At 39.1% G+C, this 22,708-nt stretch overlaps 1 protein-coding gene across 3 annotated transcripts in view; it reads left to right on the top strand.

Annotated features, from left to right (window-relative positions):
* EPB41L4B (erythrocyte membrane protein band 4.1 like 4B) overlaps positions 1 to 22,708 on the top strand; it is a 170,248-nt gene that overhangs the window by 137,383 nt on the left and 10,157 nt on the right. For all 3 annotated transcript variants that reach the window (XM_040078806.2, XM_040078816.2, XM_040078825.2), the window contains 2 exons: positions 2,666 to 2,804; positions 3,243 to 3,320. In XM_040078806.2, the coding sequence (XP_039934740.1) occupies positions 2,666 to 2,804; positions 3,243 to 3,320 (217 nt within the window). The remainder of the gene's footprint in view (positions 1 to 2,665; positions 2,805 to 3,242; positions 3,321 to 22,708) is intronic.

Here is a 22,708-nt window from a genome sequence, read left to right on the forward strand (position 1 = left end):
CTGGTCTTTACTATGCAGTGGCTCACCCTTTGAATTGCAGGCCATCCACCTTTTCCCAAGCTTAAGGGTTAAGAATTAAAAACCTCTTTACCACATGAAATGTCAAAGACCTGGTGTGAGCTCGAGCAAGCCGCTCTGTTGGCTTCATTACAACCCCATTTGCAAGATGAGGAAAACAGTCTTTAGTTTTTGGGACATCAAGCTGTGCTGTGAGCCATTCCATCTCAGAGAGCACCCTCCTGCTCTATGATTTGTCACATGAAGAAATTGCTGAGCCTGCTACAGCTACAGACAGCAAAACTAATTCTCTTCATCCTGGAAAGAGGGATCTGTGCCTACAGGCCTTTGGCATCCCATTTTCATGTAATTCATTCTGCTTGAAAGTCTCTAGAGATGTGAGGTACTGAGCAGTCAGTGCTGATTTCTCTTCCCATGAAAAGACAGACAAGGCCAGAAATTAAGGGGGAAAAGGGATAATGTCAGCATATTAGTACAAGAATACCAATGCCCTAATAAAGAAAAAATATGTATGCCTTCTGTGTGGAATGGCAACTGTTAGTCCATCCAGGATTTCAACATTCAATTTATCAACATTAGGAAAACTCTTCTGTCTCTTCAAAAGGATTCTAATAAATATCAATATATTGTTATTTTTTGTTTCACTGTTAAGAACATTGTCTTTTTCACAATCTGCATTACCAAAACTGAAAAATTATTTAGGAGAAAAAAGAGAAGAACTACTCAAATTGAAGCTAGGACGAAAATGAGCTATTAGCCAAATTTGTGTTTGTCCGAGAGGCCAAGAATTGCATGTGGAAACATGCAATCACGTCACTTTTTGATGGATGAAGTTTTGAGGAGCAGTTTTGAACATGTCTTTCTCCCATGTGGATTTTCAGTTGTCCAGTATTAGGTGCAAGGAACAGCAGATGAACACATCTAAGCACAGTTGTCACCTATGCTGTGGCCATGTGTAGGGCCAAAGACTCCCTGGTTAAAAATACGGGCTGTAATTTTTATTTTTTTTTTTAATAACTCAAATTCCATCCAGTTTAAATTATCTTGTATCTGGAATGCAAATATGGGAAATGTGAAGAAACAGCAAAGGATTATTGTAAAAGTAGTACAGTGAAGGCAAATTCTCAGCCTTACAGCTAGTGAGCTGATAGCTTGATGGCTGATAAATCAACCTTAACTCTTTTTTTCCACTTCCTTGTATACATCAGAGAAGCTTTACCCAGCAAGGATGGAGAGGGTGCCAGTGAACTCCTGCTGAGAGTGGGGAGCAAGGACCGGGAAAATGTCAGCTACATGTTCCTGAAAGAGAGATTAACTAGGTCAAAAGCCCAGCTCTGAGCTTGTTACATTAATAAAATGTCTATTCAACAGGTCCAAAAGATTTCACATTTTCTTTCCAATATAAAAACCTGTGTGCTGCACATGCTGTGGTGCTGAATTCTATCCTTACCCAGAAGAAAAAAAAAAAAAAAGAAGTTTGAAAATTATAACCACCAAAATTTTATATCATAATTAGAAAACATTGCTAGGCAACCCAGAATACCCAGAATAAGGTCGTGTAACCTGTATGTCCTGTAGTTTTGAAGTTTGCTGTGTTACCCAGGCATGCTGCCTTCAAGTGGCACTAAATCAAGCGTAGGTCTGTTCTGGAAGTATCTGCCAAGCTGGCATGACAGGCTTCTGTGCACCGTGAGTACCTAATTGGTAGTCAAAATTAGTGCTGTTTCATGAGCAGAAGTAATTTTTCTCATTATTTTTCACTGTGCATTAAACTGTCAATCTGTAGTCTTTCCTTTTCACACATCATTCCCAGTAATAAGGCTTCTGTAGGCCAAATTATGACTCTGTTTACCTCTATCCAGCTCCAATTAACAACTGGAAACACCCTGACTCAGGGCTGACTGATCCCAGTGATCTATAGTCCATGGGGTTCTGCAAAAGTAAATGAAGGTGTAACATTCTTTACTGGCTTTCACTTAGTAGTGACAGTAGGTGAGATGGAAAGGGGTCAGCTTGACGGCCTAAAGCCCAGGAGAAGCGTGCAACCTCATCTTAAATAAAATGTTTTCTGTGTAAATGGAATAAATGGGACAGTAAAAAGATACCCTCACAAGGCTTTTTAAAGGGATCCTTTTTGGAGTCAATCAAATTCCTTTAAAAGCAGTTTGAAAATAGCAGCATAGACTAGCTCTGTAGCTCTGTAATGGGTGTCAAATCTACCATTGTCTGAAGCCAATGGAGCAGTCAGATCCATGGATGGATGTCACCATATGTGTTCTTATCAATGCTGCCAGCCTCCATAGAAGAAAATAAACATTAAAGTGGAGTAATATCTAGTCAGTTCATTTATGCATATATACATATACATAGAAATGCTGCTTGCACCTAATAACCATAAGATTTTCATTTGCAGATGAGAAGTACCTACCTAGCCAACCCACTCTTAAGGAATCTTTAAAGCTTAAAAAAAAAAAATCTAATTTACTGGAAAAGATAGCTGCATTTCAGAGGGAAGAGTAAATGGAGCTTCACTTCAAAGCACTACAGCAGACATACAGGTTACCAGTGCCTCCTCTGACACAAGTGCAGTCAAAAGTCTGGTGGTGTTTTCTAATGAGAAAATCTGTCTGTTTTTTATCAACGGCAGTGATGAAGATGACCTTCCTCCAGCACTGGCAGCAGCAGCAGCAGCATCGACACCTGTGTCTTCAGCATCTCCTGGGTCACAGAAAACGTGTACACCACAAACATCGGAAGGACAAACACAGGTTTCACCTGGTGGCAAGGTAACACACAAAGAGATGAGCTTATGTCTCTTAGGAGAAGGCTCAGGAAGGGTACGAGGGAGCTGTGAGCAAAAGCTTTTCCCTAGATGGAGTAATTTTACATTTAAGAGTAGTTTTTTAATGCAGAGTTGTAGTAATATGTTTAACTTGTTATGCAAGGAAGTATTTAGAGCCTGCTCCAAGACCCAGCCACAATCCATAACAGTTTTTCATCAGAATTAGTGGGAAGTGGCTCAGGATTACTCACTTGGATTTTAAAGGTACATAATTATGTTCTCTGTCCTGAGTAGCCATACCTGAAAAACATAGTGTGAAATTTTGAATCCATTTGGCAATCTGACTTTGAAGGAATTTAAAAAAACCAACAAAAATAAACAACGAAATTACAGAAATTAAGTGGTTATTTATTCCAATGCTGGGTTTCCTTTTTGCTTTTAGAGTTCCACAGATGCTGGGAGTACATTTGCTTTGGAGCCAGGTGACCTCCTGATGGATTTCACAGAGGCCACACCGATGGTAAATAGTTTTAGTTTGTAACCAGGAAAATGTAGGTTTCAATCATTTGTCTGCAGCTAAAATGACTGGGTTACTACTATGCAGTGTGTTAGAGAGTGCACAGGAATAAAGTAAGTTTCCTTGATATTCAGTGATCCTGAGCCTCCATCAAACTCAGCTCAGAATTTCTGAAAATCAGTCCATGTCAACAAGTGTTATGCCTGATCTGCTGAATGCATTTATTGTTGTATAACTACATTTCTCTCTCCTATCTTTATACATTGCTGCACTGGTTTCACAAGCTTTTTTGTCTCTTTAACACAGATTCCTAATGTGATCATAACTTTGCTCTTGGGAGTTGTCTGAAAAGTCACTTCTTTTTGCCACAGTTTAATTCGGGGCTTACCTAACAGCCAATCCCAAGACATGTACCTGCACATTCAGGTTTCATTAGCAGAGCTCTCTTCCTCACTTTAGACAAAATTGTCTAAAATGTGTTGATTATTAATTTTTTTTTTTTTTTTTGGAGCTACATGATTTATATTTTTGTTCAAAAGCCAGGGAGAGATGCTGGTCCCACTGAAATATAAAATACCTCTTGATTTCAATGATCTCAACACTTTCATCTCAGATTCTCAGCAGATTTCTTGCATAATCATAATATGATCCTTAATTTCCTCCAGGGCATCCTGCATTGCAAACAGCTCTAATGCCAGACAGCTCCTCTGCTGTCCAAAGGCACTTTTGCTGTCTTCTAGAAACCACAGTTAAAGCATATAAAAAGCGTGACAAGGACAGCACTACATTTTGGGCACAAATGTTTTTGTATTAAGGTAATTCTGTCCTGGACATTGCTTTCAGTACATGGTTAGGTCCTAGTTTACAGTACTGGAAAGCTGCTGTGGGGTTGTGCCTTTTGCTTCCAAGATAGCATTGTAGTTGTCTGTAAATAACTGCTTGTGTCCTGTTACCACTGGATGAGAGCTGTGGGGCTTGACAAGACACAGGCAGTCTGAAACAGAAACTACCAGAAAGGAGGTTGTAGTGAGGTCATATCAGTCTCTTCCCAAGTCAGAAGTGACAGAACAAGAAGAAATTACCTCAAATTACTCCTTAAATTGCATATTAGTAACAGTTTGTTCACTGAAGGGTTTATAAAGCATTGGTACAGGCTGCCCAGAGAAGTGGTTGAGTTGAAAGCCCTGGAGATATTTAAAAGACTTGTGGATGTTGCTCTGAGGGATATAGTTTAAGGGGGGACTTGGCAGTGCTGGGTTGTGGTTTGACTTGATGACCTGAAGGGCCTTTTCCAACACAAGTGAATCTGTAATTCTATCTAGGTTAGATTGTCTTTTTCTATATTAGTAGCACATTTGTGGCTACATTGTAGTTATCTGTTGGAGTTTACAAATAGATTTCTTTTTCTAAAAAACATATGATGTCTTACTGTGTTAATCAGAATTTTAAAAAAATGGGTCATGGAGACTTCAGCAACTGACCTACTCTAGATAACAGGTTTTTGGGTTTTTTCCATTTATCAGAAGACAGTATTACAGAATTTTTCCTTTTCCAACTGAGGATATGGACCTTTTATCCTAAATATTTTACCAAATCATGATTTCCCCTTCCCTACCCCACCAGCCACTGACACAATTTAGCACTCTGTATGTTCATGAACTAACCTTCCAGTGACTTTCTTGGTTTTAATATTTTGGAGAGCAGGTACTGCCCAGCATCAATCAACCCTTTTTGTTTTGTTTAACATCTATAAAGGTCAGCTTGTTCTCTACAGAGCAGGTATTGTTTACAGACCTTTCTCTGCAGTTTCACTGACTACAGACTGCTCTCAGTTGAGCTTTGAATGAAAAGTTTACTCTTCAGGGAGAGAGGCTCCAAGCAAAGACAAGCTAAGGGCAAATGTGTAGCTTTGAGACAGTCTGATTATTTAATAGTTCTGTTGTGATAGAATATGCTGTCTGTTATTTGAGGGTCAGGGTAATGTACAGCGTAGCATCGTGTTACTGTCACGTTTGCGGTCATGTGCTGGTTTTGCATGCTGTGACCTGGCCATTGGGAATTTGTTTGTTAATTGCACCCATTTGTTTCACATTTAGTGAAGTACAGTGTCTGAAGGGGTCATTTGTGTTGTCTTATTTGGGGTATTTGCCTGAGCTGATAGAGATGGAAGTTGAGGTTCCTGTGTAGTCAAGGTTCTCCCACAGAGGGTCATTCAAACAGCTGTCTTGTCTTTGTTGTCTGGACTAGAAAGACAAAGGCACCTGAACTGGTCAACCAAAATTAGGTTTTGTAATTTGTTTTGATCATGATGTATGCTGCCAAATTTCCCCAGTTCGCTGGAGAGCTGTTAATTTGAAGCAGCTTCAGATATTCTCCCTTCTTTTCTGTAACAATACTGGTAGAGAGTGATTAATAGTCACTGACTGAGCTGCATGAACTTTGTTGTTCAGTGTGTAACCATTGATGCTTCTTGATGACCTTGGGGTTTGCCCATATTTTCCTGCTGTTGCCAGCAAAGCAGTGGAAGATACCAAATACCGTGGAATACATGCTGAGAATTACACTTAGAAGTGGAGCTCAGAAAACCAAATTAACTTATAAAAATGCAAAGATTACTGGATGGAGTGAATTAATAGAAATCATCAAGGCTGCCATGCCAGAATGAGAGCAATCAAATCTATCTGCTTGGTCAGCCTGGGGAAGGTATTTTGATATATACAAGAACCAGCTGAGCTCTAGTGATCACTTAGTCATCAATACTTAGATTGCCAGTAACAGCAGGGCTATCATGAGGCAGACTTTCAGGAAATTTCAGGAGAATTCAGGAAATCATTTTGCAGGAAAAAAAAAGTTCATTTACTAATGCAGATTGCCTGGAGGGAAAAGTATCCTTTTGTGCTCTGCAGTCCTAAACCCCTATGGTTTATGCACACTTCTATTCATTTTTCAATTAGATCCTACCATTAATTGACTGCAGCATATTACTTGTTGTCCTTAAAATAGTTATAACGTGAGCAGAAGAAAATCTTTATCTTTTTTTACCACTCTATTGTGACTTTTAGCACTGTATCCTTTTAGTTTATATGTAAATAAGATTTCATCCATTCTGCTTTTGTGTTTTGGAAAAAGCAAATGAATTAAAATTATGCAGCATCACATATGAAGAACTATATTATCCCATTAAGAGCTTCCTTAATGAGGTATATTAGAATAAGCTTTGTCAGTGTAATAGACTCTTTCTCCTCCTGCACTTCCTCCTTGTGTTTCTAGCTTTTCTGGAACTGGAAATCAAAGCCTGAGCTTTAAGACATTCTGTTGTGGCTTATATTTGGTGTGATTTCTGACATGTATGAATGCAGAACTTTTCTTGTTTAGTTACAGAAAGCTCATTCTTAAGACCCTGAATGAATGTAACAGCTGCTACACCACACTGACAACACCTTCTCGACCAAGAGAGAAAGCCAGCGTGCACAAAATTTAGTTTGACCTAATGGAGTAAGACAAAAGAAATGAGTTATGCATACAACAAGAGCTAAACTTAGACTAAGGTTTGAAATGCAAGGTGGATGGGCTAGGACTAAATCATGATCCATCTAAAGAGGTATCAGAGAGCAGTAATTTACAGCTAGCTATGTACTTTTAAATTATAGGGTATCTCATGCCATATCAAGTGAATAATTTTCTAGAGCTTCACCTGCCATCTATTGGTGGAAAACAGAAAGTAAAAAATTATTTGTCTATTTAAATCTTCAGATAAAACGTTTAAAACATATAAATTACCCATATGATAGTTTAAAAATGAAAAATAAATACTTTCAGTGTAATACAAGATACTTTTATTTAGGATGAGTTGGAAACAAGTATGTCTATTTTGGTGATTGCATTACTAGGGTGTTCAATCCTGTTCATTCAAAGGGATCTCAGTCTGAAAGTGGACAGAATTTGATGCATTAGCATCCACTATTTTGGAAATAAAGTGATGGTAACCAGGTCAAAAGTGAGTCAGCTCAGGTGGAAACTGGGAGAAGTTTTTGTATCTTGATGGAGGTGATAAAACATCCCTGCAAACTCTCAGTAGATAGTGAGCAAGAGGTAGTGAATAGAGCAAAATAAGTAATGTATCTTTTCATTTCACTCCCCTTTAATGCTTGTTATATTAATAAAGAAGAGTTAATTTAATTTTTAGTTGCTAAATTTTTATGACAATTTTGTAAAGCTGCAATAAGACAATTAACAGAGTGGGAAGTGAGTTTAGTACTTCTTGCCTTCATTTTAAAGAACTTTTCACTTTCAGTGCAAATCAATTTTTCAGTGGAAGATAAGCAAACATATCAAACTCTAATACTTCCATAACCAGTCTTTTTGACATTGAATTCTAAACAAGAGTGACTATAATGTAATTCAAGACTGATATTTGATAAGAACATTAGCATGTATCTACTATCTAACTGGCTGAAAGTATAGATCAAGTATCTCTGCATGTTCCCAAGATCTTTAAAACAGCTCAGAGACAAATTTATAAATGCTTTATTTATGGTGAATTACATACTGAAGAAAAATAGGACTCTTGAAGACTGGGTGATATTTTTCAGAATTAGAAGCTTTCTACTTTTATATCTTCATCACAAAAACAACAACAAAAAGTTTCTTAGTTTAAGATTAGTTGGATGCAATAACTTTGCACTGGATTCAAAGGGGAATATTAAAAATGCTTTTTCCCAAGCCAGCTTCTCGATTAACAGTATTTGCACACTCAAACTTACATGCAATGGACAACTATGAGTAAAAGAATTTCTGAAAAGAAACAGTTTGTCTGTTACACATAGAAATAAGAAGCAGGAGCAGCAAGCAGGATGTCAAATGCACATTTATTCCCAGTTTCAAGTTCATGCCCTTTAACTCCATATTAAATTAAGAAAAAACAAAGAACAGCATTTGCTGAAGCAAACTTCAAGACAAAAAAAAAAAAAACCAAACAAAAAAAAAACAAAACAAAACAAAACAAAACAAACTTTCAGCAACAGGCAATAAATCTAGTTCCATGTGAACTCAAGAAATACTCAAAATTTACTCATATTGGAAAGGACCATTCTTTTCTCTTGCAAGAAAAGGGCATCAGCTGGATGAGAGCACATTGCAAAGGGGGGCACCGTAAGGCTCAGTCAAACCCAGCACAACACATTTCACTGGGGATTTGCAGGAAGTGCTCGGGGGCCCATGGCTACTGGGAGAACACAGCTGGAATCGAGCAAATGCAGATTACCTGAGCATCATTTAGGTTATTTATATAAGGCATGTCAGTAACCAGGGATGGGACTTAGAACATTTTAGAAAAATTATAGTTTTTGGGCAACCAGATAAATGGGTGAATACATAAAGCATTATAAATAGGACTTGTGACTAATATGTAGCTCTGCAAAGTACAGGGCTTTATTGGTGGGTGCCAATTTCATAAGCAGTCTGTTGAATTACTAACAGGCAAGGTAACTGAGTGTCAGGCTCAGAGACAGCCCCTTGAATCTTAGTTTAAAGTTCACTAAAATGCCTAAAACTCTTTGACTGCTACTTGGTTACTTGGGATTTGCTTCTATTCATCCATTAAAGAATTAGTCAGTGAAGAAAAAAAGAGACATTTCTAAAAGATGAACGACAAGCTTCTACATTTACTTTTTATTTTTCCTCTGTTTTAAGTGATTCAAATTAATTGGCTCAATATATTTTCCCCCATTATCTGTATGCTGAGCAGAACTTGGTGCACTCTGTAGATATATGACAGATGATTCAACATTTCTCTATTTCTTTTAACTAACTGAAAGGGAATTCTCCAAATAAGAAAAAGATCCACAAAGGTGCTGACTTTGCACCTGAGGACCCCATGATACATTGGATATGATGTGTATATGAGCAAGAAAAGCTTCCAAAAATAGGTAAGGGAAAGGTGTTAAACAGAAAATTGTTCAGGCATGTATCATCTAATTCAGTGGTTTCAAATAATCAATGGTCCACTGGCTAACGTTTTATAAAACTTGAGATGAAGATAAAGTACAATGTCAGAAGATAGTTTGGATCAAGAGGCCAGAAGCTTTTCCCTGAAGAGGTGATAAATTCTGCCACGCACAATTATTTTTTGTCATCTTGTGTGCTTTTTAAGATGCTGTCCTAACCATTCTCTGGCATTCCATGCACCTGCTTCATGGTCGTAGAAGTTATAAAATGTGCAAATGCCTATCAGTAAATCTGGTTTCTGCCAGATCATGCAAGCAGAGCTGGTCCTGGAACTTAAGACTTTGACTGAACTCCATAGCAGGCCTGAGCAGATGGGATCTCATTTGAGAAGATATTTATGCCAGACAGCTGGAGGATCCTGTACAACCTGTGTGCCTTCAGAGATAGAATCAGAAAAATGCTCTGTAGCTAATGACTTTGAGATTGTTACACAGTGGTGGGGTGTTGGCTGTGCCTGTGCGATGGGTGATTCAGTGGCTATTTCCAGAGTTGCCTATGAAGCTGGAGAACTGACGTCGTGTTGTCACAGCTGCACTTGTTGCTCCTTCTGTAGATGGGTGCTAGATGATTTAATCTGTCCCAGCTTCCTTAGTGGGGTTGAACACTAACCCTACAAACAAAATTACTTAGCTTTAGGTCAAATCATCTATGAAACCCTGCGGTTTCACAGATGGCTCTCCTGAGGACTGTAGGAGTGATAAAGTACATTTGCAAGCAGTGTAGTTTCTGGAGTAGTTACTCCAAAAGGAAGTACTATGGTTGTTGAAATTACTTTAAAGTTTGATCCGTTTATGGGAGGGGGTATAGGATGTGCTTGACAGCAGTAATGGTGACTTGAGGCCAACTGACAGGCAAAAACTCCCAGGGAGTCTGCTCCCTGATGATGGAGAGCATCTGCCAAACACCACAGACAGGGCAGTGCAAGACTCTGTGCTTCTCCTTTTGTGCAATTAGGGCACTAATTATTTTTAGTCCAGAGCTTTTCTTAGTACCTCTGAAGTGATATAGATTGCCACATTTCAGCAGCATTTAGAAAACTTGAGGGTCATAAACATTATTGAAGCTTAAAAAAAAAGAAAAAAAAAAAAAAAAAAGATCATTCCATGGCAGTAGCAGCTTTCTCTTTTTTCTCTTTTTCTTGAAATCAACATCAGAGTAAGTGAAAGGAATCAGTGCAAGCAAGCAGATTTTAAACCAGCTGGCATCTACCTCCTACAGCAAGCAGAGAAGACAAATTTTCAGCAAAACTTTTATAACCTGTGTATTGTTGTGAATCAGGTCTGATATGTTCAATCATACTTTTCCTCAGTGTCTTTTTTATTTAAGATTGTTGCTCTACTTTTCCAGCAAATACATTCCATGTTCTGAGCAACAGTAAGCAGGTGTAACATCTGCCTAAGAAGAATATAAGTGAACAAAGCACAGACAGGGCTTTTCAAACATAGAGCATAAAGCATCATCTTTTTTGTACTGGCTGAGTCTCCCCTTGAGCTCTACAATACTTGATGTGATACAAAAACGCTCGGCTTCTGTGTCAAGACTGAAACCAGGTATGTCTTTTTACATTTGCTCTCCATGAGACAAGTACAGTGATGAAGCTATTATGTCACAAAGACTTCTGAAAGAGGCACATTGATCACCTTTCTTTTGGCCTTAGAAGTACATTATTCCTTTTGTCTCAGCAGCTGCGAAGTTCCTAATTTATCTTTCTCACTGTGATTAGTGACAATTGCATTTAGATTCCAGTGAGTAACTATTGTGTGTTTGTTTTCTTTCCAGCCATCTAATGAATTGATATATGTGTAATTCTAATTCACATTTTTCCAGTGTGATAACAAGTGTGATACTAACAGCTTGGCTGCTCTGTGGAATTTCAATTGAATATCTCCAAGTTTCAGCAGAAAATGGGAACATCTGCTTTCTGATCTGTTTTTTGACTGGCTGGGTGACTCAACTTGTAAACCAGCAAAAAGATCAAGTAAAATTTCTTTTTATTTGCCACACAATTGAATAATCAGAACTGATAGGATTTTTTTTATTTTTTTCTTCTTTGATTAAAGTAAAATCTTGTTGTCTACATTTTCCTTCCAAAAGGCTGTGTTTTGGAAAATATCCTGAACTGGATGTCAGAGAATAGTAAGAAGGGTAGATAGGATGATCAGGCCAATTTGAAATTAAATAGTGGTTCATTTTCAAATAATGTTGGGTCATTAATTTCAATGAACTCATGTTTCCAACCAAAATGTCATTTCTGAATTAGGCACTAAAAACTGCACTGACAAAGTGCTGATTGAAACCTTTTAAAATTTACTTTTTAAGTATAGAGAAAAAAATTCAATCCGCACCATTTCTTTTGTAACACATTCAGTTTGAATAATTAGGCATTTTCTGATGAGAATTCCTAAGCAGTTGGAGTCCTTTTTTAGCATGAACCACAAGTGGTACCTAAGTGACTAGAGATTCTTTTGGCTTATTCTGCTTTTTGCTGTTATTCACAACAGCGGGTAAATCTTCTACTGAAGCATAATATATATTTAATTTTCTTCAGGATGTCTACTAGCAAGCAAAACTAAAAGAAAAATATAATCATTGACTTGTGAGATTTACATCCAGACAGATCTTTACATATAGAGCCTAGTACAAGTCTTATAACTCAGAGGAATGGCAACAGTAGAATAACCAGTAAGTCAAACTGATAAAATTGAAGTTTGCATAAACCTCAGCACATCTATGGTAATTCCATGGTTCTGTGCTTTGTCCCAGACATTGTATATCATAGAAGAAAATTGTAATTTAGTTGTGGGAGAAAGAAAGCAGGAGCTCCCTAATTCTAGTTTACTAGCTATCATGGTAACTGGATTGCAACCAATGAACTCAGTTGGAAGGGTTCCCTTCTGTTCATTATCCCTTATATGACCCTTTGGAAAAAAAAAAAAAAAAGCTAAATTGTTTCGAGCTGAGAAAGAAAAAATCTACAAAGGTAGATATTCTATACAACCATTTTAAGCCTCATTAATAGAAAGCAGTTCTTGCGTACTTCTCAAAATTATCCCCTCAAAACCATCACTGTGGAAGAACTATGGATTTATGTCTGGCTTTATGATATGACATTCTTCTCATTTTCCACAAACCAAGGCCAAACACCCCTACTCTCTAGGAGATACAGCCAGTAAGGTCAGGAAAGTGAACCTCTATAAACTTATTTAGGAAGTTAATGTCATTTATTGGTCCCTTGTCAAAAGTTTGACTAGAATCTTGCAAGTGCTTCAGTGTGGTAGAATGTCACCTGGCCTCTCCTGGCAAAGTATCAGATAGTGCCAGGATGGACTTTGATGAAGGAGCTGGCCCTGCCATCTGGCATACACACCCAGGCATGTGCACGTGCTCTGCTGAGAGCCCTGTTGGCAGTGCTGGAGCTGAGAAGTCACTGTGCCAAGCACAGTGGTCTTCTGATCACCTGAATTTGTGCACAATTTGGCACCCAATTCATGCTGCATTCAAGCTGAGCAAACTGTCAAAATTTATAACCATGAAACTCAAGTGCTCACATACAGATAGAATCCATGTGTTTGCATCAGTGGCTGAGCTGTCCAGACTTCAGACAATGCTTGTTCTCTTCAAAATATCTGGGGTCAAGAGAGCCCATGTTTGTGTGTGCCTCTAAAGCAATTTCAGCCTTCAGATCTCTCCTGTCTTCCTGCTACTGGTTTGGAGAAAGGCTAAAAGAAATTGTGCTTTCTCTTTTCTTCCTCACCAAGAGCAGGGGTGGTGAGGCAGTGTGGATAAAGGCTTTTCTTTAGTGTGGCCATTTGTAGTGGTCATCTGTATTGTGGCTCAAGTTGGGCATATTCCTGCACCAGGAACAGTTAATTCCTAAGCTCATAGAGAGCACACTCAAAAAGTGCCAGGCAGAGGATTGCAAAAGAAATCCCCAAACCAAAACCCCAAATCCAACAACAAATCAGAACAACACCCTTCTCTCACTCTTCCACAACAAAAGAGTTTACCCTGGGTCTTAGCCTGAAGCTATCCCAAGGCTCTTGGGAAGAAATTTAAAAGTAAATGCTGTAAGCACCCACATCGTTCTCCAGTTATGAAGCTGACTGGACCAGGTTTTGCTCCTCTTACATTTTAGAAGACTTTCAATTATTTCTGAATTGAAAGAGTTAACTATAATCTTCCCAGGGACCACATCATCAGCAAAAGCTGCCAGATATTTTGGCCTCTTCCATCACCACATTGTGCTGGGAAGGGGTCTTTGAGGCAGTGGTGCTGGAAACTTGCCTCACAGGAAATCTCCAGCCCCAGTTTGGCTTGTCTGTGAGCTCCTGTTAGGATGTGCAGGAAGTCAGTGACTGGGGACCAGGATCTGCCTGTGACATGTCATTCATAATGTATTTCTTCCCTTGAAGAGGTGTCACAAGCAGAACTCTGGAGAGAGGACTGTCATTGTTTGGCATCTTTCTCATTTCTGTTTTACTTTTCCTGCTTCCTGCAACATTATAATGTTCTTCAGTTGCCTTCACAGACATGTCTTTAACAATGAATCCTCTGAATCTTTTGCTCAATAAACAAAATATAGGGAAGCAGAGCTCTGTTCAAATGATAGAACAGCCTTCTGGCATTGAAACTGCTGTCATTCCTGGGCCAAGCAGAAGAGTTCTGTAGTTGTGCTCTTGGTCCAAAGGAGATATTTATTTTGTAATAAAGATGGGCAAGAGTGAGTTATTTCCCAATAGCCCTAATTGATTTGGATTATCCCTTGGCTGGGACTATTCTCTTTAGATATGGGACATACCTGAGTGCAGTCTCAGACTGAGAGACTGGCTTTTAGGGTAACATCCCACAGACACAGAGGCATCTGATGTGTTTCATGGCACTGAATTGGCTAAGTATTATAATGCAGGTGTTTGTATATGCCTAATGAACTCTTGTTTTAACACAACCAAATTTTACTTGCAGTCAGGTATCTCTGTGTTTATTTAATGCTTGATGGCTGGCAATATGAATATTCATAGTCAAGGGTGTGATGTTATGAATAAATAGGGTTTTATTTATAACATTTATCACAAAAGATTTACTAAATATGGGATTTAATTTGTTCATGCACAAACCTTAAACCAAGCAACACATTGCTCCTTATAAGCTTTCAGCTCCTACTCCAGCTAGTCTTGTTGATAGAATCAAATAGTTTTGTATCCACTACATTTAAAGAAGCAATGCTCTACTTCTTTGATGCATGTTGGAAAAGGTAACATATTATGATGGGAAATTATTATTGTCTTATAGAAGCTTAATTCACTCAAAAGAGTGGACTTCTAGAGTAGTGACACAGCTGCAGCACAGCACAGCAGTCAGCACTCTTATGTGTACTTGAGATCATAGTTTGTGAGAGGTCACCGAAATTTGTAGGCACGTGCATAGATTAGGGCTGCAATAGTCCCTGGGACTGGTCACATGATGAAGTTGAAAATACATCATGTCCTTTTGTATAGATATATAAATAGTGCACCAGATTGTAATTTTAACACTTTTTCTGCAGCTCCACTGACTTTAATCTACCTATGCTATTCTTTTCCTTTATAATAATGAAATGTATAAACTCCTGGGGTTTTTATCAGAGCACAATACCCAGAAAAATAGGACAGAAAATTAGTGCAAAGTATTTCTTACTATCCTGACATTCAAGGACACTGTGATGGGTTGAGTTTCTGGACACTTAAGGACTTTCAGCCAGCTTTTGCTCTTACACAAGTAGATATTGATTATGGTAGAGAGACAAACTACTTGTTTGTGTTGGACTAAGGTCAAGCAGTACACTGTTTGTGTCAATCAATCATAACTTTTCAAGGGGGGAATGTGATCCTGAGGCTTCTAAAAAAGGGCAGGTGTGTTACATGGTTATTGATCAGCCTTTGTGGGAATGTTCCTGGATTTGAAGTCTCAGTGTTAATAAGTCTTGGTGAACTAACAGCTATTGGGTGATGCGCCATCAGTATCTATACTTATCACACTATATACTGTCTGTACTGTCACACTTTGGTGTGATGAGGGGTGAGTTTTCCATCTGGTACAAATTACAGTCTTCTTGATGGCAGTGAAATTGGGAAGTATATTGTTTACTTGGTGCACTCTCAGCCGGCAGGAATCACAACACTCATTTCCTCCTCTTCATGTTATCCACCTTTAGTGACTTTCTTCTGTGAAAACAGCCTCCATCTGCAGAGATGCCAGTTGATTTTGTTGGCTGTGCACACGCTGCAGGCACCTGCCACTGGATCACCATTGATTTCACTGGTAAAAGCTAAGGGACAGCAAAGGTAACTTTGCATTATCTGTCCCAGAAACGCAACTACTGCAGCAACTGTTGGAGAACAACCATATACAGTGGGTACCTACTGCTTTCTGTTTGCTTCATTTCTGTGTCTTAAACAAAGACCAAGCAAACGCTGCAATCTTTAGTCTGCATTTTAGCCAACACACCAAGACTGTGACATCATTTGGCCTTGCCACGTTTTCCTCAGGGGATGGTGACTGGGCTGACAGCCCATTCTGTGGTTATGTTCTGCTTAAGCTTGCTCGCCTTCACAGCACCAGCGAAAGAGTACTGAAAATCCTGAAGACTATGAGAGGATGGACACTGTCTCATTTTGTCACATCTGAATTGTTCTTATTCTGTATTCTTCTGAAGAATGCCGTCTCAAAAATATTCACAAGGCACAGTTATGTTGTAAAAGTGATTTTCTTCCAAGGTACTGTAGAGATTTTGGACTAATTTAATAACACTGTTACCGTCATCCCTCATGCTCTCCCAATACCTCTGGAGTCCCTTTGCTAACAGCCCATAATTACAATCCTTAGAGTGAAAATCTAGAGTACTTGATCCCCAAAGGTAGCATAAAAAAGATACTAGCACCAACAAAATTTGTAGGGCTGTCCTTGCAAATTGTTACAGAAGTTGACATGAAGATTTAGGGTTATATCCAGGGCATCTTAACTATTTGATTTAGGTAGACCTGCTTGCAGATCAAGTTTATATTGAGTTTATACTGCAGCCACAAATTACTATGCATAAAGTATCTGTGAAATGCTGTAACTGCAGCAAATCCAAGCTTTAGCAGAGACTGAACTTTCTACATCTTCTACTCCTATGAACTCCCTTGACATCCGCTTGGGAGACAGAAGTCACTGGAGCACAGTCAAGGAGCCACATAACCACCTCCAGACAATGCCTCTGTGTTAGGAAAGATTGCACAAAGTCCCTCTAAGAGGGAGGAAAATACCTGATGGAGAGGAAAGTACAAGCAGCTGGTGAGACAAGAAAGCGGTGTATGCTGCCAGGTCATGTCCCAGGACAGGTGGACTCTGCCTGCAGCAAGGTCCAAAGAAGGGCTGGTGTACATCAGTGAGCAGAGGAACGGCAAGTTCACCATTTGAGGGGGACCCAAGAAAACTTGTCTCATCAAAGATACTATGGGATCAACATGGAGCTTTCAAAGTGGAGCTTTTTCAGAAGGAATTGAGCAGTACCTGTGGGGAGGGGGACTCTGTACTGCAGTACAACAGTCCTGTGGAAACTCACACCAAAACACATGAGTCAAAGACTTGGATTCACTTATATTAGTTCTTAGGAATCAATGAATATTTTTGAAAGTATTTACTTGAGCTCCAGACTCCCCTCGTTTTTTGCAAAATGAGTAAGGGAGACCCAAATACCAGATGGAACTATGAGGGCTATTTTCCAGTTTGTGTCCTCAGAGAGAGAAAAAGGGTAGGGAGGTTCTGAACGTGTAGCTTCTTCATCCCTGGCTTAGTGGCTTGTGCAGAAACTCATCCCCTTAAGAAACTTCTCATTTGGTGCCTCAGGGTGTTTTCAATAGTACATTTCTGCAGAAGTGCCCTCTTTAAGGAGTGTGAACAAAATCTGTCTGCTGACACCACCACCTGGATATCAATTCAAAAACTAGACAAAACCCTACATCCCGTGAAAAGAAGGTGGCCTGTGATGCAACGCATGTGGGATTTGCACCAAATATGGTTCATCAGGGCATTTAGTTCACACAGCTTTTTCCAAGACTAATTAGTCAATAGTATTGCTGATTTATGTTTATGTCCTGTTCCAAGTTTGCTGCACTGTTTTAGTCTGATTTTCCCCCTGCACATCCGGGCAGTGATAATGCCTGTCATGCTGGTTATGTTGCCACACGAGAAGGACATGAACTGGGGTTGACATAATCTGAGTGTTTGATCATTTGAGTCTGGAACCGCTCCCACTCAAAAGAATTTGTCCATGTAGATATTGCGTGTGAAAAATACCAGAAACCCTTTGGGTTTACATTTTCTGCCTCAGTATTCATTTCAGCCACTGAAATGGTATGACAGCAGACAAGGAGCGTTACTGAAATATTGCAGAGTCTAGAATTTTCACACTGGTTTTGGAAACCAGGCCTAATGGTTAACTGGTATTTTTAAAGTCATATCACATGTCAGAACTGGGAAATGCTAGTGCAATATCCTCTAGACATTTCAGTTTATGTCCTTTTCTAATTTGATGAGTAGAAACAAGTCTCTGTGCTGTATAGATATGATGGTATTTAACTTACACTGTGTATTTTGAAATAAAGCAGAACAGAATACTCCCCTGGCTCTATGTGTATCCTGAGGGCCTTATTTATGATACTGCTTCAGGTGTTAGCAGCTCTGCCTCTTCTTGCTGCAACACATGGGAATCCAGTGAAGTGTTTGGCCTAAAGTCTGTCTTCCATCTGGTCAGTATATAAAGTGACAGTGCGAACCCACTGAGATCACACGTCTTCACCATAGTATTACAAATGCCTCCAGCACATGTGCAGTGGATGGCAGTGAAGCAAAGTGTCAATGGCAGAAAATGTTACTGGACCTTTGTGGAAGGATAGTTGTGCCAAGGCAGTGAATATACTATTCCAAAGGCAAGGGAACATATCCAAATGATGCCCACTTCTCTGAAAAGCAGTATTTTTTTGCCAGAGCGAGTAATAATATTTGTAATATTCCATTCTGATAGAAATAAAAAAAAAAAAATAGCTGATTTTATATCCATTAACTCAACAAAGTACTCTTTCTTTATCTCCTTCCACTTTCATTTGTTTTTATGAGAAATTTACATTTTTTTTCTCCTAACTCATCTAAAAGATATTTCAGGAATTTGCAGTTGTTTTTGCTGAGATTTGAAATTTCATCCAGAAGAACTCTTTGCACAAATGCAAAGAAAAGGGGAAGATTCTTGTCCTTTTGTCCTTTTTCTTCCTTCATTCTTCTTCATTCTCCCTTGCTATATAAATATCAAGGGAAATCAGTGTTGTTAATTCTTTCTGGTTGTGACAAAGATTCCTCCAAAATATGTTACTCCAATGGATGGCAACAATGCAAAAGAATCTTTGACTACTAGCAGAAAATTATTCCCAGATGAATAAATTTTTGCGCTTTTTTCCCCACAAAAATCAATGTGACTGTTATATCTGACTGGTTTTCAGATTTTTCACCTTCAAGATTACTCAGCCACTGGACTTCTCCTGAGCCTATGCTGATCCTTTCTTTATTTCTTTGTTGTTGCTGTTGTTGTTGTTTTTAATGACAGTCAACTGTTCTTTTAAGCTTAATAAATTCTCAACTTGCCAAGCTAAATATTCCAGACAAGGAGCTACTTGTCCAAAGTAGTTCTGCTATAGTAATGCACCCTGACCTTTCAAGCAAGGGGCATTTCAGGTTATGAAACAAGCCCTCAACATGTGAGATGCTGCTGGAATGCCAACCTTCTTCACTCCCCTTTCATGCCATGCCGCTGTGACCTGACAGTTACTCATGGGGCCTGCCTTAAGGGTTGTTTTATGGCTGTGACTGGGGCTGCAAGACTGTTGGCACTCCTGCAGAGAGAGCAAGCGTGCTTGAAATCAAGTTGTACTTAAAAGCCTGTCTGTGCTGTTAAGGAGAGTACAGCTCTAGCCTCTAGGTGCTCATGATATATTCTGTAGCCCCTGTAACATCAGTTAGTCCCTTTTGCTCCCGTGGAAGAGCCTGGCTGTACGAGAAAATGCCCATCTAAGCAATGTGGATGAGATTGCTGCTCCATCTGCCATGACAGGAATTGTGCCCAGCTGTAGACTTTAAAGATGTTACTCGTCTTGTTTCATATCAAAGCAGACAGAAAACCTCACTCGGGTCTGTAGGCAATCTACACACTGACAGCTACTGTGTTTTACTTCTCTGAGCAGCTAGAGTTCAGCTTCATGAGATCAACCTGCCCATGGAACTGCCCACTTCCTCTTCCCTCTTCCTTTTCCCTTTGTGTGTGCGACCCCAGGTAAAGCCTGGAAGCTGCTGAGGGTTTCCCGATGCTGAAGGAAGTGCAGCTTTGAAGCAGATTGTAGAGCTGGCTCTGCCCTTCTTCCGTTCTCATTCTCAGTTCCCCAGTGGCATCTTTCAACTGATGCTGCCAAGGCAGGGAGAAGAAAGCCCCCTGGAAAATTTAAGAGTCGGCTTCTTCCGTGTGAGTTAGGAGATATTTAAAGGTATGGTATGTCTTCCTAGGGCAGGGAGAGAGGCTGTGTGAGGAAGGCCTAACATTTAGGTTCTGGTCAGGGAGTTGTTTTGCTTTCTGAGCTACTCCGAGATTTTTGACTTCACACAACAAACTCAACTCCAGTGCAAGGGTATGAGAGAGACTCACCCATGACGCTGCTTTCCTTGTGTGGTAGGGTGGGAATCACAGGCTTTTCTTCATCCTTTCAGGTCCTGGCAACTGCTACTTCTGGCCATGGTGAACATACAGGACAGTTAGGTCAAAGCAGGCAAAGTATATTCCTGGCTGAAGAGACATTTCAAATTTCCAAATCAAGTTTCACATAAACCAATTTTTAAATTGATGTTTTCCACACTGCTGTCTCCCCGTCTTACAAGTCCTCTGTCTGAATAGTATTCTTGAATATATTTTTTCCTGCTATTGTATAGATTAGGATGTTGTACCAACTTCCTACTCAGAAGAGCCAAGCCATTAATAGTTAAGAACTTCTTGCCAATGCTGAAGAGGCCACTGCTGAAATGTTGTCTCTCTGAAGTGTTGTCTCTCTGCTTTGTCTATGGAAGCTGGCAGCAATAATTTAATCAAGATCTGAACCAAACTAATAAATTCTGTTGTGCCTTTTGATTTACAGTGGCCTGTTCTCAGAGGCAAAAAAATATGCAGAAAGAAAGAGTAAATACTAAAGGCTAAGCAGGATGGTTTCTGTTTGTCAGTCTTAAATGGAACACAGGTGTGGGCTTTTTCCTCTGTTCCCTAATTTCTCTTTCCACTTTGTTTAAAAGGCCAGAAATTGGGGGTTTATAATACAGAGAGCCTTTCATTTGTCAACGTTGTCCTATTCTCAAGACTAAAAAAGCACAGCTCCCCAAGAAAGGGAGTCACACTGATAACTAAACCAGATTAACCATTTCTTGCCCTGTTTTGATACATAGGCTGCCCTCACACATGTCCACAGACAGAAGGGCTGGTTTTGCAAGAAGTTACTCTGCATGGCTGTGGGTCACAGCATGTGATCAGGCTGACTCCTGTTATGTGCCTCTGCTCCCAAATCTCAGTGGAATCTCCAGTATTCTGCATAATTTTTCTGTCCTGCTTTCAGTAACTGTTCTTCATTTCCTTAATGAGACCAACCAGCAAAACTGGAGAGATTTTAGCTGTGGGATATCAAACTCATACTGCACACGAGCAGCCTGCTGTCCATCCCTGTTTGGCTTTGTCTCAAAGATTTTATTTGTAACTGAGTACATTTGTACTTTGTACTGTAACATCATATTGTAAACCCTTCATAACCTGAGAATGTCAGCCTGTGCTCATGGGTATTTGTTGTCTCTCAGAAGAGTGAGACATGCTACAGCTGCCTAGATTTGGCTCTGGGTATAATGTAAAATAACAAACTTGTGAGGAGCTATTTTGTCAGTCTAATGAGTTCGGTTCAATCAGCAATGAAGCAATACTTTGCTAACAGACATGAATATGGAACTGTGAAACCTCCTTTAATAAGTCTGCACAGAAAATTGTGATTTGAAATAATTTCTCTTTCACAGAGTTATTGGTTCATTTACGCTTGTGTAATTGATTTACAAACAGCTTTACTCTGTTAAATAGTTATTTACATGCTTGACAGTATCTTTGCTATCTATACTCCTCATGTGTAAGAAGACTGACAATTAATGCTAAGCTTAATTCCATGTTTGCAGTAGTGTGCCCACAGATAGCTGTTAATTTCCCTTGGTACCCTTATAAGCCAAAATGTTTCTGCTATTTTATTTGCAAAATAAACAATGAACATTTACTTAATTATATTTGATGTCATAATTCCAGGTTTTTCTTTGGCCTACAGGGACTCAGGGCCCTCAAGATAGCTTTCCTCATTATTAAACAACGGTTGTATAGCTGTAGTTAGTAAATTATGATTGAAGACATGCATAACAAACCAATGCACAGCAGTTTCTGTAATAAAGTGAAAAACATACCTTTACAGTGAAAAATGTAATTTTCCAAAGCAAAGGCATGAAGTGCAGTTCAAAACTCAAATGTTTATTTACTATTTTGTCCTCTCTGAATGAATGAATAATAATGTCTGCACTCTGAAAAGGAAAATAATGAGAAACAGCATTCACAATTAAGTGGGACGGAGATTGTTGCTGCTTTTAATATATATTTTAATTTCAGCTAATGTTTGAAATTACTTTAAGGGCAGAAGTGACTTCCAGCAGGTTCTGCTCACACCAGTGACTATATCCTCATGGACCAAGCCCTCTCAGCAGATGGATATGTTGGTCTCCTCCTTTGTCTCCATGCACTTTTCAAAAAACCTACAAGGGTCATCCTTTATCCACAGCCCATAGGGCCTCCTAGATTCCTGAAACAAACAGTTGTCCCTCTGTTTTTTTAATACATGGTTTTCTTTTAATCCCTCCTTGCATAATTGTTTGTCTTTGGTAGCAGCTGTGTAGGGGAAAATTTGAAAGTCTAAGATATTTAAAACACAAGTTCTTTAGTCAAAGTTCCTGTACAGCAAAATTTACTCCTGCACTTCATATTGCATATCTTAAAATGTAGTGCTGGCCAAAAGAATCAATAATGCTGATGACAGAATTGGAAGATATATTGTATGCAACCAGCTCTGTATTTGCTCAACACATTTAATTACGTGGTAAAATTAATTTATCAAGTTTTCATGCTTATGCTTTGACTATTCATCATCAGGTTTCTGTATGCATTTTTGGAAGGGTCTTTTTTGGGTGTGGTCCAAGCACTGCTGAACTGCTCTGATTTGTTGGATATGTCACTGTAGTTGCAATGCTTTGCTGCTTTTTTTTTTTTC

The sequence above is a fragment of the Hirundo rustica genome, chromosome 1 (assembly GCF_015227805.2).
Source record: "Hirundo rustica isolate bHirRus1 chromosome 1, bHirRus1.pri.v3, whole genome shotgun sequence".
Taxonomy (NCBI): Eukaryota; Metazoa; Chordata; class Aves; order Passeriformes; family Hirundinidae; genus Hirundo; species Hirundo rustica.